General features: G+C 36.8%; 1 protein-coding gene and 1 pseudogene across 2 annotated transcripts; both read left to right on the top strand.

The window, feature by feature from the left end:
• The first annotated feature begins 2,373 nt into the window (after positions 1 to 2,373).
• Positions 2,374 to 5,624, top strand: LOC147544635 (AAA-type ATPase family protein). The gene is made up of 2 exons (XM_086636357.1): positions 2,374 to 4,244; positions 4,717 to 5,624. Exon 1 carries the CDS (start codon positions 2,459 to 2,461, stop codon positions 4,232 to 4,234), a length of 1,776 nt encoding a protein of 591 aa, XP_086492483.1. The 5' UTR covers positions 2,374 to 2,458; the 3' UTR covers positions 4,235 to 4,244; positions 4,717 to 5,624.
• LOC147544634 (endoribonuclease Dicer homolog 2-like) lies at positions 5,417 to 11,987 on the top strand (annotated as a pseudogene). The gene is made up of 16 exons (XR_015223551.1): positions 5,417 to 5,470; positions 6,459 to 6,591; positions 6,732 to 6,828; positions 6,936 to 7,127; positions 7,544 to 7,704; positions 7,902 to 8,120; positions 8,215 to 8,435; positions 8,646 to 8,914; positions 8,990 to 9,450; positions 9,579 to 9,650; positions 10,132 to 10,276; positions 10,366 to 10,452; positions 10,548 to 10,572; positions 10,691 to 11,075; positions 11,171 to 11,449; positions 11,557 to 11,987. The product of XR_015223551.1 is annotated as an endoribonuclease Dicer homolog 2-like (transcript).
• The last annotated feature ends 1,481 nt before the right edge of the window (positions 11,988 to 13,468 follow it).

The following is a 13,468-nucleotide window of genomic DNA, read 5'->3' as shown; positions in this document are numbered from 1 at the left end:
AATAAATAGCTTAACAAGCCTTATTCTACTGGGTTTATTATTACCCGTGTGAATGCAAGCTGTCCTTCCCAATCTAATTCACGGTTGTGGTATAAGTTGCCTTAATTTAAGGAGAAATTTAGGGTGGACGTGGATTGATCATACAATCCAAGCTCGAGTTCTTTGAATCACGACAAAAAAAACACATTGGGTTTAAAACTTTACATCAAACACAGAGGATTATCTTCTCACCTAAAATTTGGCAATCACCGATAAGGCGATAATACATCACCACCGTTCACAGTCTAATCAACTGGCATCCGTTGCCTACTAATTCGCATCCAATCTGGTGGAACGAGGACGACGCACTTTCACACGATCTTCCAAATAGATCTCGGAGGACAACACTGCATAAAGGGACACGACAACCCCAATGAAACCATGAATTACTTTGCATGAAATTGTCGAGGGCTTAAGAACGACTCGACAAGGATTACGCTCACAACGTTCCTCACATTCACAAAACCAGATTTTGTTTTTCTTTCTGAAACTCATTTATCTACTATTAATGTTATGGTATCTTGTAATTATTTAGGACTTAGTAATTATCACATTGTGCCATCAGTAGGTCGCACTGGAGGCCTTATACTTTATTATTGAATTGTTTAATAAAACTGCGAAATACAATTCGATGAGTTTTATTAGGAGATGTAGATGAAGCCATGACTTAAATTAGGTAGGAGAGTCATAAGTAACGAAATTATCGAATTTAAGATGGGTTTCTTGAGTTAAATTTTCCATTGAAGGAAACTTAGTTAATTATCAGAGTTTTGAATATATTGAAGATCAGGGTTTCTGGCTTTGTTAAATTGATTCTAGTAAGGTGATATCTTTCTTTCTTTCTCTCGTAAATAGAGGACAATGATGAGTTTATCGACTTATTTCTCAACTTTTTTTTATGGTGTTAACCGGTAAGACCAACATTCTGATCTTGAATGTTTGAATGGTAGTAATATTTTAAGAAAAGAAGAAGGAGAAGAGAGAAATTTCTTTTCTTTTAGATTAGGTCGTCGACCGCTCAAGAAGAAAGAGGTAGCATTTCCTCTAACTATACGTTTTTTTTTTAGTTGAACTTTCCTCTAACTATACGTGGTAACTTGTTTTCACCCATTCTTGTGAACAAAATACATTGGCTTTAAAAAAAAAACGTGGACAACCGTTTTTCTTATATGGACAACTATCTTATGTGGACAACCAAAATAATTAACTTTTTTATATGGACACTAGTTTCTAAGGGGACAACTCTCTATTATTTTCACTCAAGTCCTCTTAGAATTAGATGAATTATTTTAACACCTCCTTCTTTTCTCATAAACCCTAAGTAAGTTTGGTCTTCTTCTACTACTTCATCTTCATCATCAACCCAAAATTCTAGAGAGAAAATTTTTTTGGAGAAGATTATGACATCAAACAAAGGGAAGGGAATTGTTGAAGGATATTCCTAACCAGAAAGATCAGATCTAAAAACCCTAAAACCCGTTAAACTTTTAAAATCTAGAAATCAAAAATTTCAAAACCCTAAATTTTTTTACAAACAAGTAGAGTTGCTCGTGCTTCCTGGAAAATCGACAAAACACGAGAGATCTTAATTTCTGAGTTTTCGTAAAAAAAAAAAAAAAAAAAACTGACTTGCCAATTTCGTAGATTTCCTACGAAAATTTGGCAAGACAGAAGGAAACTTGCCACGAAAATCTAGCATATTTTCGTAGATTTTCCACGAAATTCTGGAAATTTCTTCCTCACTTCGATTTTTTGCCTTGAAATCGTTTTGTATTCTTTCAAACTACCCAAACGAAAACACAAAATAAAATTAAAAAAGTTAGAGTCTTACCTCATCAATGTAGGGTTTGATTAAAATCCATCTAGGGTTTGATAAAAAAAACAAAGGGAAGTAGTAGAAACTATAGTTGACTAAAAAACAAAGAGAAGTGGTAGAAACTATAGTTTACTAAAAAAAATAAGGAAAGTGGAGATTGATGAGTTTTATCTTCTTCATTCATCTAGGGTTTGATAAAAAACAAAAGGAAGTGATAGAAACTATATTTTACTTTTAGTAGCAGTACAAGCATAAGAATAAGACTAAGAAGAAGGAAGAAGAAGAAGATGATGAAGAAGAAGACAACTTAGGTTTTCAATTTTGAACTATTATTTTGTTAATGGTCCACAAGTTAGTAACTGTTAGTATTTAAGACTTTATGGAGTTGTCCCCTTATTAAATTAAAGTCAACTAAGTCAAGCATAATTGACTCGCACCGGGCCCGAAAATAGTTGTCCATATAAAAAAAACAGTTGTCCACGTATTGGCCACCAAAAAAAATTTGGAGGGAAAATCTTATTCTGAGTAAGCGGCAAAATGGAAAAGTGAAGAGACAGTGATAAGCAGAAAGAGGAGAGAGAAAGTACCTATCTATTTCTACACATGGTGGAACATGAAGACGGAGCCACTGAGGAGATGGAACAATTGCTGAATATGGGTTTCCCTCCTGAATTGGCTTCACAGGCTTTGACAGCCACTGGTGGTAAATCCACCATTGAAGCCACAGAATGGATTCTTTCTCAGTCCCACAAACACAAACAACAACCATCAACATCTCCAAACCCTAACCCTTCTCCTATCCAACCCAAACTCGATCGATTCTTCAGTTCCAAATCTCGTTCCCCACAAACCCCATCTACCCAAAACCAACCTCCCCATCCCAAACTTAATTCAATCTCATCCTCCCCACTCTTTCTCATCAACAACAAACGACAACAAGAAAATGGTGGTGGTGGTGGTGGTGGTAAAGAGGAGGAGGAGGAGGGAGAATCTTCTATGCGGAAGCGGCCCAAATCATTGCCATCCCAACAGTCTTTCCTCCTTCAACAACCCTTGGCCGAGAGGATGCGACCTCGCAGCATTGAACAAGTATTAGGTCAAGACCATCTCCTTGGTAACAATTCATTCCTTACCTCTTCATTAACTACTACTTCACAGAGATTGCCTTCCATCCTCCTCTGGGGTCCTCCTGGTACTGGTAAGACCTCCATTGCTAGGGCTATTGCCAATTCACCCACCTTATCCCTTTCTTATCGATTCGTTTCTCTATCTGCTGTTACTTCTGGTGTTAAGGATGTTAGAGAATCCGTCGAGGAAGCTAGAAAGCTTAAGAGTAAGAACAAAATATGCACTGTTTTGTTTATCGACGAAGTTCACAGGTTTAATAAAGCACAACAAGATTCCTTCTTGCCTGTGATTGAAGATGGGAGTATTGTCTTCATTGGGGCTACTACTGAGAACCCTTCCTTTCATTTGATCACACCCCTTTTGTCTAGGTGTAGAGTTCTCACTCTTAGACCCTTGCAACCGCATGATATTGTGACTTTGCTCAAGAGAGCTTCAAATGATGCAGAGAGAGGTTTAGCTAGAAGTGTAGCTGTTCAGGGGGTTGAAATAGAGGTGGAAGAGGAAGTTTTTCGTTTTCTATCGTTGCATTGTGATGGGGATGCCCGTGTTGCGTTGAATGCCTTGGAAATCTCTGCGACAACAGCAGCAGCACGGGAGATCAATGGCAACAAAGGATCAAATACTGTGATTAATTTGAATGAAGAAATTGGGGTTGCTCCCTGTACGAATTTGGTTACTATCACCATGGATGACGCAAAAGAAGCTCTACAAAGTAAACACATTGCTTATGACAAGGATGGAGAAGAACACTACAATCTAATAAGTGCACTTCATAAATCTATGAGGGGGAGTGATGCCAATGCGGCAATTTACTGGTTAGCTAGGATGCTAGAAGGAGGGGAAGAACCACTCTATATTGCTCGTAGACTTGTTAGGTTTGCTAGTGAGGATGTTGGATTGGCCGACCCAAGTGCTTTGAATCAATCAGTGGCTTGTTACCAGGCTTGCCACTTTATTGGGATGCCAGAATGTAATGTGATACTTGCACAATGCGTTGCTTACTTGGCTTTAGCTCCTAAGTCTGTTGCTGTTTACCAGGCGATAGGGGCGGCACAGAAGGCGGTGAAAGAATCAGCGGGGCAGAATGAAGCAGTGCCTCTCCATCTGAGAAACGCACCAACAAAGCTTATGAAAGAGATTGGTTATGGGAAGGGCTATATTTATCCACCTAGTGACCCATCATCGGCCTCAGCCCAGAGTTATCTGCCCTCATCTCTACAAGGTTACAAGTTTCTGAACTGGCCAAACTAACAATCCCAAGGTTAAGAAATTGCTTTTGTTTGTTCAATCTTGGTAATACTCTGACAAAATTTTTGTGTTTCACAGGATACACCTTCTTTTTTATATTTTACTGCAGAGAAAAATGATGCTACTGCCTGTTCTTTTTCTGTCCATATTTGTTTTCTGGCAAGTGAAAGAGTTCGATATCTGTTTTTGTATATCCAAATCATTGTCGAGCTACTTATAAAAACGCAAACGTCTAAATATACTGCTTAATTGAGGAACTGTGAAATTATTGTGTTAGAAAAATGAGTTGTGTCTGCTTTGCCTCATCAAACAAACTATTTAACAGACCATGGTAACCTTCGTAGCTTCTCCCTCTTTCATAAAATGGAATATAGTAGTTTGCCACATTGGGTTGTAAATATAATTCTTACAGGTAAGCTATCCATAACTGTTGGTTGTTTTCCATCGTCATCCAATCAGCAAAATTAATATTGATCCCAATGCAGGCTCAGATGCTGCAAATGAGAGCGCTTGCCAACGAGTAAACGCTGAGAGGGGGGGTTTGGGTATTTGTTGAGATCATCATGCCTTGCCAATGAACTGTACTTAGAACAAAAGAGTCGAATTAGGAGGAATGATACATGAGCCTACACAACCACCACAATAAATTAAGGTAAAGACATAAGTTATGATGTAATAATGGGAGACCCGCCACATATTTCTATTACCTCCTTTGCAGCCTGCCGGCCCCTCTTACTCCATATCCAAGTTCTGGTGGAAGCTTCAAACTATGTTTACCTCCTAAATCATCGAATAGTATCAAACATTAGACAATACAGTCTCTTAATCTCTTTAGTTAGTCATGTACGAATGGTTTGAAGTCATTGATTTGATAAGTATAACTAGAGGATAGAGTATAGAGAGTTCCGAGGAGATTTTGAAGAAATTTTGTACCCGAAACCATGGGCGGAATTCCATCACCGCCTAGAATCCCCTGATCCCCAACCTTTAATCACCTGCAATGATGACCCTGAGTAAACTATTCACATTTGAGGAAGACTTTCTGAAACCATTTCAAGGAATGGAACCAGTTCCGATTAAAAAATCTATAACATAGTTTCTTTTTGTACAAGTAGAATTTAAACCTTGTATGGATTAATTACAATGTGGTACATTGGTCATCGGTGTAATACAACAACAACGACGATGACGATAACAACAGAAGATAAAGAGGATACCTCACCAATGGCAACACGGAATGTAATTGGTTTCCCACGGCTATAGCTGCTATTGAATATCACTCCGTTCTCTAGTTTCTCTACATAGTGTGCCTGCAAAATGTAAAATAAACTTCAGTCATGTCAAACAGCTAGAGAGGAGTATATCAATTTGCAACTAGGTATTTTTGTTGTAGTAGAGGAGTTGGTGAACTTCCCTTAATGAGTTGGCCTTTGGTAGGTTGAGGACCAGTGCCAATGACTTGATCGAAAAATTGAAGTCCAGATGAGGTGACAGTGAATTCCTCCTCCTGCTGTGCCTGTGCCCTGAAGATAGCTCTTACCAAATTAGGATATCCCTTAGCTTAGCTTCTCTTTTTAGGCTAATTAAAACATACATATTACCCACTTCTTGTTGAAGGTATATACTGTTGTTCACGAATCCATCCTGGCTGAGCACGTAACATTTTCTACGGTAAAACCAAAGTTCTATAAACACGTGGAGATGCAACAGTCTTTGTTTTTTAAGTTGGACTGTCAACTTAAAAGGGCCAAGTTTAAGGTATCTTTCTTTTTTACTAAAAAGTTACAGTTTTTTTATAAAGTTTGTTTAGGTATGTGTTTATCTTTATGCCTTTCTTTTAAATTTTGCGTTACTTAGGAAATACAAAGTCTTAGGCCCTGTTTGTTTTCGTCTTTAAGTCAAATCTGAAAATGACTCGAGGTCTGAATTTTGAACTACATATTGGGGTAATGATATTCGAAGGCCCGTAACGTTTCCTAGTTGTGGATCCCATATCTTTTTTTAGGGTTTAGGGTTATTGTAGACTGAACAGTCACTCAAAGAATTATAACTTGAAGATACCAAAGAAGAATCCACACTGAAAAGGGTTTCTAAACTGTTCGGAGCGTTCATGCATTGTTTAACAAATCTTGGTATCTGGGTTGTTCTCAAGGCTACCAGTCTGATTGACTAACGTCTTGGTGATAACATATTTTTCAAACATTTCAAAGTTCTTATTATAGTGCAGGCTGCCGAGTCATTAACTTGCACAAGAACTCATAATCTTTTCTGGGGACATAGCAAAGATGGTGTTGTTGAGAGAATCATGAGAAGTTTCTGTCAAGATGTATTTCAGGCTTTCTTAACATATGTACCTTCTGGTACGTAGCAGCTAAAACATACTTCCTATCTTTGATTGTTACTTGAATTTGCCTCTCTTTTTTTCTTTCCACATTTTGTGTACGTTCAATTTGTTTCTAATTGTCAATTTTGTGCCTCAGTTTCTCCTAAATATCTCCAGATTGGAATGTCGGTGATGATAGTAGTAATGCAGATTTGGATGGTGGCTTGCTAACTGCTAAAGTTTATTGCCTCATTGAATAACTTAAAACATACAGGTTTGATATTCCCCTGAATTGTTTTTGAACTATATGCAGTAATTGCTTAAAAGAGATAGTGTTTTGTTGGAGCATTCATTTCTTGTTTTTTGATTCTTTTTCATTAGGACGATAGAGGATTTGAGATGTATTATATTTGTAGAAAGGGTAATAACAGCCATTGTTCTAAAATCCCTTTTGGGTCAAGTTTCGGTTTAAGATGCATAAATGCAACCTACATGGCTGAACAGAGCTCAGGTTTGCAATTCCAGAGTAGAAACAAACAATTAGACATTATTGAGGATTTCCGTAAAGGCAATGTAGGTTTTATTATCACAATTTCTTTCCTTGATTTTATATTGTTTAGGCATACTAGTTGTGAGGTAGAACTAGATAATGACATGAAGTTCGAGAGGACTTTCCGAAAGTGTGAAGACTTCGAAGAAACTAGCTCAAAAAGCAGTATTAAACTCCTTGAAGGAAAGAGGCTTCCCAAAAAAAAAGTAATGTTTGCAGATATATATTTGAATAAATTTTGGATAGAAGATCAGGGAGATCAACAAGAAATGAGATGTTTGCATAATCATAAGTTAACTATAGGCATACCATTAGACATTATTGATGATTTCCGTTAAGGCAAGGCAGGTTTTATTATTAATTTTTTTAACTTTGGAATTTATATTGTGAAGGGTTACTAGTTGAGGTAGAACTAGATAATGACACAAAGTCGTAACAGGTGAACATTATTGTAGCAACACAAATTCTTGAGGAGGGTCTAGATGTCCAATGTTGTAACTTGGTCATAAGGTTTGATCCGCCAACAACAGTTTGCAGTTTTATCCAGTCACGTGGTCGTGCGAGAAAGCAGGGATCAAATTATTTGTTGATTCTACGGAGGTAAGCTTTCTTCAATATGTTTTAAGGCCAGCATTATATGATTGATTGATATCTACAAATATTATTATATATTTCTGAAAAATAAGTGATTTATAAATTCTTGCATGTAGTCACCTCAAAAGAAAGATTTTTGCTACTGCTTACAAATAACCAAGAGAAAATCCAGTTAACTGCACAGATTATCTTTCTTGTTCTAGTGGGGATGACTCTGCATTTTCAAAAGTCAATAAGCATCTGGCTAGTGGAGGTATCATGAGAGAGGAGTCGTTACGAAATGCATCCATTCCTTGTGCACCTTAGGAAAGTGTAACGGACGATGAGTCTTTTTATCGTGTTGAAGCTACTGGGGCAGTTGTTACCTTGAATTCTAGTGTTGCTTTGATATATTTCTATTGCTCAAACCTCCCTTCAGATGGGTTTGCTCTTCATCTTGTTCATTTATTTTATGTTTCCTCTTCCATTTCTTCATTCTTAATTTGTCTCAAAGTTCTTCATTTTCACTTGCAATAGGTATTTTAGGCCGGCTCCTAGATTTGTTATTGACGAGGATATTTGCACTCTGCATCTTCCAAAGAGATGCCCAATACAAACTGTACGTTTCCAAGGTCAAAAGAATATGCTCAAGAAATTTGTCTGCCTTGAAGCGTGCAAGAAACTTCATATTATTGGGGCTCTAACTGATAATCTGTTAACAGAGGCAGTTGTGGAAGAAGCTGATGCCCAAGATATTGGTAGTTTTTTTTTCTTTTTCTAATCAACATTTTTTCAGATGTTGCTTCTCTTTCACTCTCTGTACCTTTGTTTCTCTCCATATTATGCGTTTGTTTTAACTTTTTTTTTTTTTTTGTATTTAAACTTGTATTCTTAGACATGAACTAAATTAAAATTGTACAACGTCGTATCTATTATTCAATTCAGTCTCTCGTTTTCTTACTTTACAGGGGATACCCCTTGTGAGGACCAGGTGGTTAACTTTTCTCCAACAGAGCTCATCACCGAGCTTGAATCTGATTTTGAGGGGTCATATCATTTCTATAAAATTAGCTCAAAGCAAAACTTCGGATACAATATTCCATTGAGTGATATTGCTCTCCTTGTTAAGTGTGATTCAAAATCATATGAGGATTTGAATTTCCAATTAGAAGTTGACAGGGGCTCAGTTACTGTGGACGTGGTCTATGTTAGCACAATTTGTCTCGGTGCCGAACAGGTAACTCCTCGCACTTTACTCTTCAACTCTCCCTCCTGTTTTTCTCTCTCTGTTGTAATGTATTCTTGCTATCAGGTTTTTATGGCTAGAAGTTTCCTGCTCACCCTTATGAGGATCCTCATTCATCGTGATTCAAGTGAACTGAAAAACAATATAAATACACTCCATGAAACGGGGAATCATCCAATAGTTCACTACCTACTTCTTCCTAGTTCCTACTATTAATTGTGGAGAGAAGTCTGTATCAATTGATGGAACTGTGTTCAGTCGTCCCTCTATCCTTCTACAATGATTCGTCGGAGTGAAAATGTTGTTAGGAATGAAAAGAACATATATTGCCCTAAAGGCTGTGCTTGTCAGATCCACATGATCGATGCTGTAACTTGCAGATGCATAATCGAGAACTCTTTAGTGATCACTCACAATGGTTATATATATTGCATTACTGGTGTCTTGGATGATCTTAACGGTAACTCTGTTATGGAGAATGATAGAGGAGAGTATGCTCTCACATACAAGAAGTATTATAAATATAAGTATGCCATAGTTCCTAACTCACCTTTAAAAGTTTTGCGTCTTCTGTTTTTTGTAATTATTAATGATTGTCACACTTTCGATATGGAAAACTGCATGGTATATGATTCCAGTTGTGGTTCAAATGTAGGCATTGTATCAACTTGCGTTATACAAGAGAATCACTACTACACGCGAGACATATTTTTACGGTACAAAATTAGCTACACAAGCACAATCATCAAAGGAGAAAGGTTTATATATTTATCATTTAATTCTCTAACCATTCTTATGTATGTCACATAAATGGTCAAATTCTCAGAGTAATAATGCAAGTCTTGAAGTTCTTTTTATGCTAGTTGTTCTACTTTTGGGTCACAGTCGAAATAATTTACTTTTGTTCCAATAGCATCAAGTTGTTGTCATGAAAATCTAATTTGACGTATGGATATTGAGAAATTTCGATAAGGGTTGCTAATCCTACAAGTATTCCTCATTTGTTTTGGATACTTTCAGCTGGTGTTGTTTTGAGTAACTCCGTTGTTTTTTATGGTTTATTTGTACTTCTTTTTCTACAATCCTCCCTTTTCCCTTTCCTATTCAAGATAGTTTGACTTGTCTAATTTAGTTTTTCTTTTCCAGATGGAAGTAATGCTTGGTTTGAATTGCCTCCTGACCTGTGTGTCATTATTATGTCTCCAAAGTCCAAACACCATCAGTACCTTGTATTCCTTCTCGTTGGTTCCATCAATAATGCATCGCTTTGAGGCTACACTTATTGCTCTTCACTTAAAGACGATACAATTTCTACACTTTAATTATAAGAGTATTACTATTCTGACTATGAAGGTATCCCATATAATAATATTAGTTCCAAACAATGTTATCGTTTTTTTGGATCTTCTTTGTGAAACTGCTTATATTCACTGTGGTAATAGGTTTTGGAAGCAATCACGAGTCACGACAAAGAAATGCCAAGAGGAAATTTCGCTAGAATCATTGGAGACTCTTTTCTAAGGTATGCTGTTACTCAACATTTATTCCGGGTTAATAGTCATCACCACGAGGGGCTTCTTACAATTAAGAAAGGTAGATTGATTTCCAACAAATACCTTTGCAGGCTTGGATATCAGCGGCAACTTCAGGTACTGCGTATCTATTTTGATAGATTTATTTAATTATTTTTTCAAAATGCGGATTGTTTTCAAGATCATTGGGATAAAATTATAATGATCTCTTGCTATTTCTTCTTTTCAATTCCAGAGCTTATACGCAATGAATATTTTGATCCTAAAGAATGGGTTATTCCTGGTGAAAAACCGGGCTCAATTATGTTGGATGAAATATTGAATTTTGGTTTGAAAAAAGTCTATATCAAGGGAAAACGCCATATGAAGAGTAAAGTAGTTGCTGATGTTGTCGAAGCACTAATCGGTGCATATCTCAATACATGTGGTGGCTTGGTATGGAAGTTTCTTTTGGCAACGAGTTACCAAACGGCAGGCCTTTAATGATGCTGCCAGAAAAGCACGCTAATATTTGCAATCTTGAATCATTGCTGAAGTATTCATTTCGGGACCCTCCTATACTGGTTGAGGCATTGACTCATGGTTCATACCAGCTTTTAGATGTTCCAAGATGTTACCAGGTTCTTCTACAAAATCAAGTTCTCCTTACAAATTAATAAGGTCTTGAACAATTCAAATAGTTAATTTTATGATGAGATTTTGATTCTTTTTGCAGCGCCTAGAATTCCTTGCTGACTCGATTCTGGATTATCTAATCACCATCTACATGTACAATAAATATCCAGGAATATCTCCGGGTTTATTGACAGGCCTTAGATCGGCATCGGTAAACAATGATTCCCTATGCACATGCAGCTGTGAATGCTGGGCTATATAAGCATATTCTTCATGCCTCCCAAAGCTTCAGAAGGACATTGAATTGTTTGCCAACAGTTTTTAGCGAACACCTTTGAAATCTAGTTTTGGTTGGGATTCTGAAAAGGATGTACCCAAGGCAAGTAAATTGAACTTGATAAGTAGAATTGATTATGTGTGAGTCTTAAACCATGACTTGTTTGATCATATTCGTAACTTGTATTATCGGTGGTGTTTCAAAACCAGGTGCTTGGAGATGTAATTGAATCATTAGCAGGGGTAATTCTGGTGGACTCTAACTACAACAAGGGTGCAGTTTGGGAGAGCGTGAAACATCTATTGGAACCATTAATAACACCAGAAACAGTAAAGCTTCATCCAGTAAGAAAGTTGAGTGAATTATGTCAAAGAAGATCTTTCAACCTTTAAACAAGTGTGTTATGAAAATGGAATGACTTCTTTCGTGGTAGAGGCGAAAGCAGAGGGAAAATGGTATACTGAGACATGCACAAGTGAAAGTAAGAAGACATTGAAGAAACTAGCTCATAAAGCCGTATTGAACTCCTTGAAGGAAAGTGGCTTTTCTACAGAAACTTAATGTTAGCAGATATATTTGGATAGATTTTTGGAGAGCAAGTCAGTGAAATAAGCATGAAAGGCCATGTTTGCATATAAAACAACTTCACCATAGGCATATCATTAGGGCTTGTAGTGGGAAGACTAATTTGTTGGTGTGTTGAGACATGCGAGTATTGTTCTATGTTGGACTAATTTTGGTCAGAATATTAGACAAAAAAAAAACAGAAATCATGGTTTTTTGTTCAAAAAGAAAAAGCTGGAGCACAAGAATTTCTTTCAAATGCAGTTTTAAAAGTCTGAAGAACGGAATAAGGCAAGAAGTTAACACTCTTCTTGAAAATGCTTTAGATATTGACCGAAAAGTCATTTTACATTGAAAAACAATTCTTGTCTTTAGAAGGAAATCCCACTAAACAACACTTGTACACTTATCATAAAAAGTAGAGGCAAGCCGAGTCGAAGGCCGAGCCTCCACCATCAAAGGGGGCAGCCATGTCAATCCAAGCAGAGCAACTAGAAACATGGCTCTATCTTTCCTTTTCTACCTTAGACTTTGTTCTTCATGGAGGCCCATGTGCATTTCCTTTGTTCTCCAATCTGTTTGCCCTAGATCATGGAACTAGAAGTCAACTGAGCCTAAAAGTGACTTTCCTGCGAGAGTCGTTAAGTCACAAACCACAACAACAATAAGAATTTCTTTCAAACCGTAGATGCTTGAACAAAATAAAGAATTTTATCTACGACCTCTTGCCCTTAAAAGCGAGGATTTACGAGTGGATGGACTTGCCCAACCCGAAATCACACATTCTCTTTCTAAGCCAAGGAAAAGCCCTTAGAGCATCTCCAATGCAACACTCAAACTCTAAATCTTAGAGTGCCACATAGGATTTTTTTAGAGTTTTTCGTTAAAATCCATCTCCAATGCAAAACTCAACATGAATCTCTAAATTGATGTGTCAAGATTTATTTTAGAGATCCTCAAGAGGATACTCTAAATTTAGAGTGTCCTCTTGAGGATCTCTAAGTGCCACAAGCAAATCAATTAATTTTAAAACAAAATATAGGTTTTTAGAGCTTCTCTTGAGTCTTGCATTGAAAGGGACCATTTAGAGATCCATTTTTCACACTTGACACATATGATTTTTAGAGTTTTTCTTGAGTCTTGCATTGGAGATGCTCTTACTTCATGCTTCTTAAGAAGCAGTCAAAATTTTATATGATTCTTAAATCTGCAAAATTTCCTTCAAATGATCAAGGCCATATGACAAATGGATTTTCTTCACATGTGACCATTTATGTGACATTTGGGGACATTTAGGTAAGGAAGATAACAAAAGTAATAAATATTATTATTACCACTATAATTAGATTAATAATATAACACAACAATATTATGTTAGAATCGGAGCTGATTTTGGCTCGACCTGACTCGTCAAACTCAGAAACAGAATGCACCATTGCGTTCATATCGTCGAGCTCTTCAAGTTAGAGCCAAGAATCACTCAAATCCAATTCCAGATGAATGAGAAATTCTAGTTTAAAGTTTGGACGAAGATCGTTTGAAACAAGGACTAAAGCG

The sequence above is a fragment of the Eschscholzia californica genome, unplaced genomic scaffold (genome assembly GCF_041429995.1).
Source record: "Eschscholzia californica isolate CP2 unplaced genomic scaffold, dmEscCali1.0.p SCAF_4, whole genome shotgun sequence".
In the NCBI taxonomy this organism is placed as follows: Eukaryota; Viridiplantae; Streptophyta; class Magnoliopsida; order Ranunculales; family Papaveraceae; genus Eschscholzia; species Eschscholzia californica.
The sequence above is the reverse complement of the archived record's forward strand: the minus strand, read 5'-3'. Positions and strand labels throughout refer to the sequence as shown.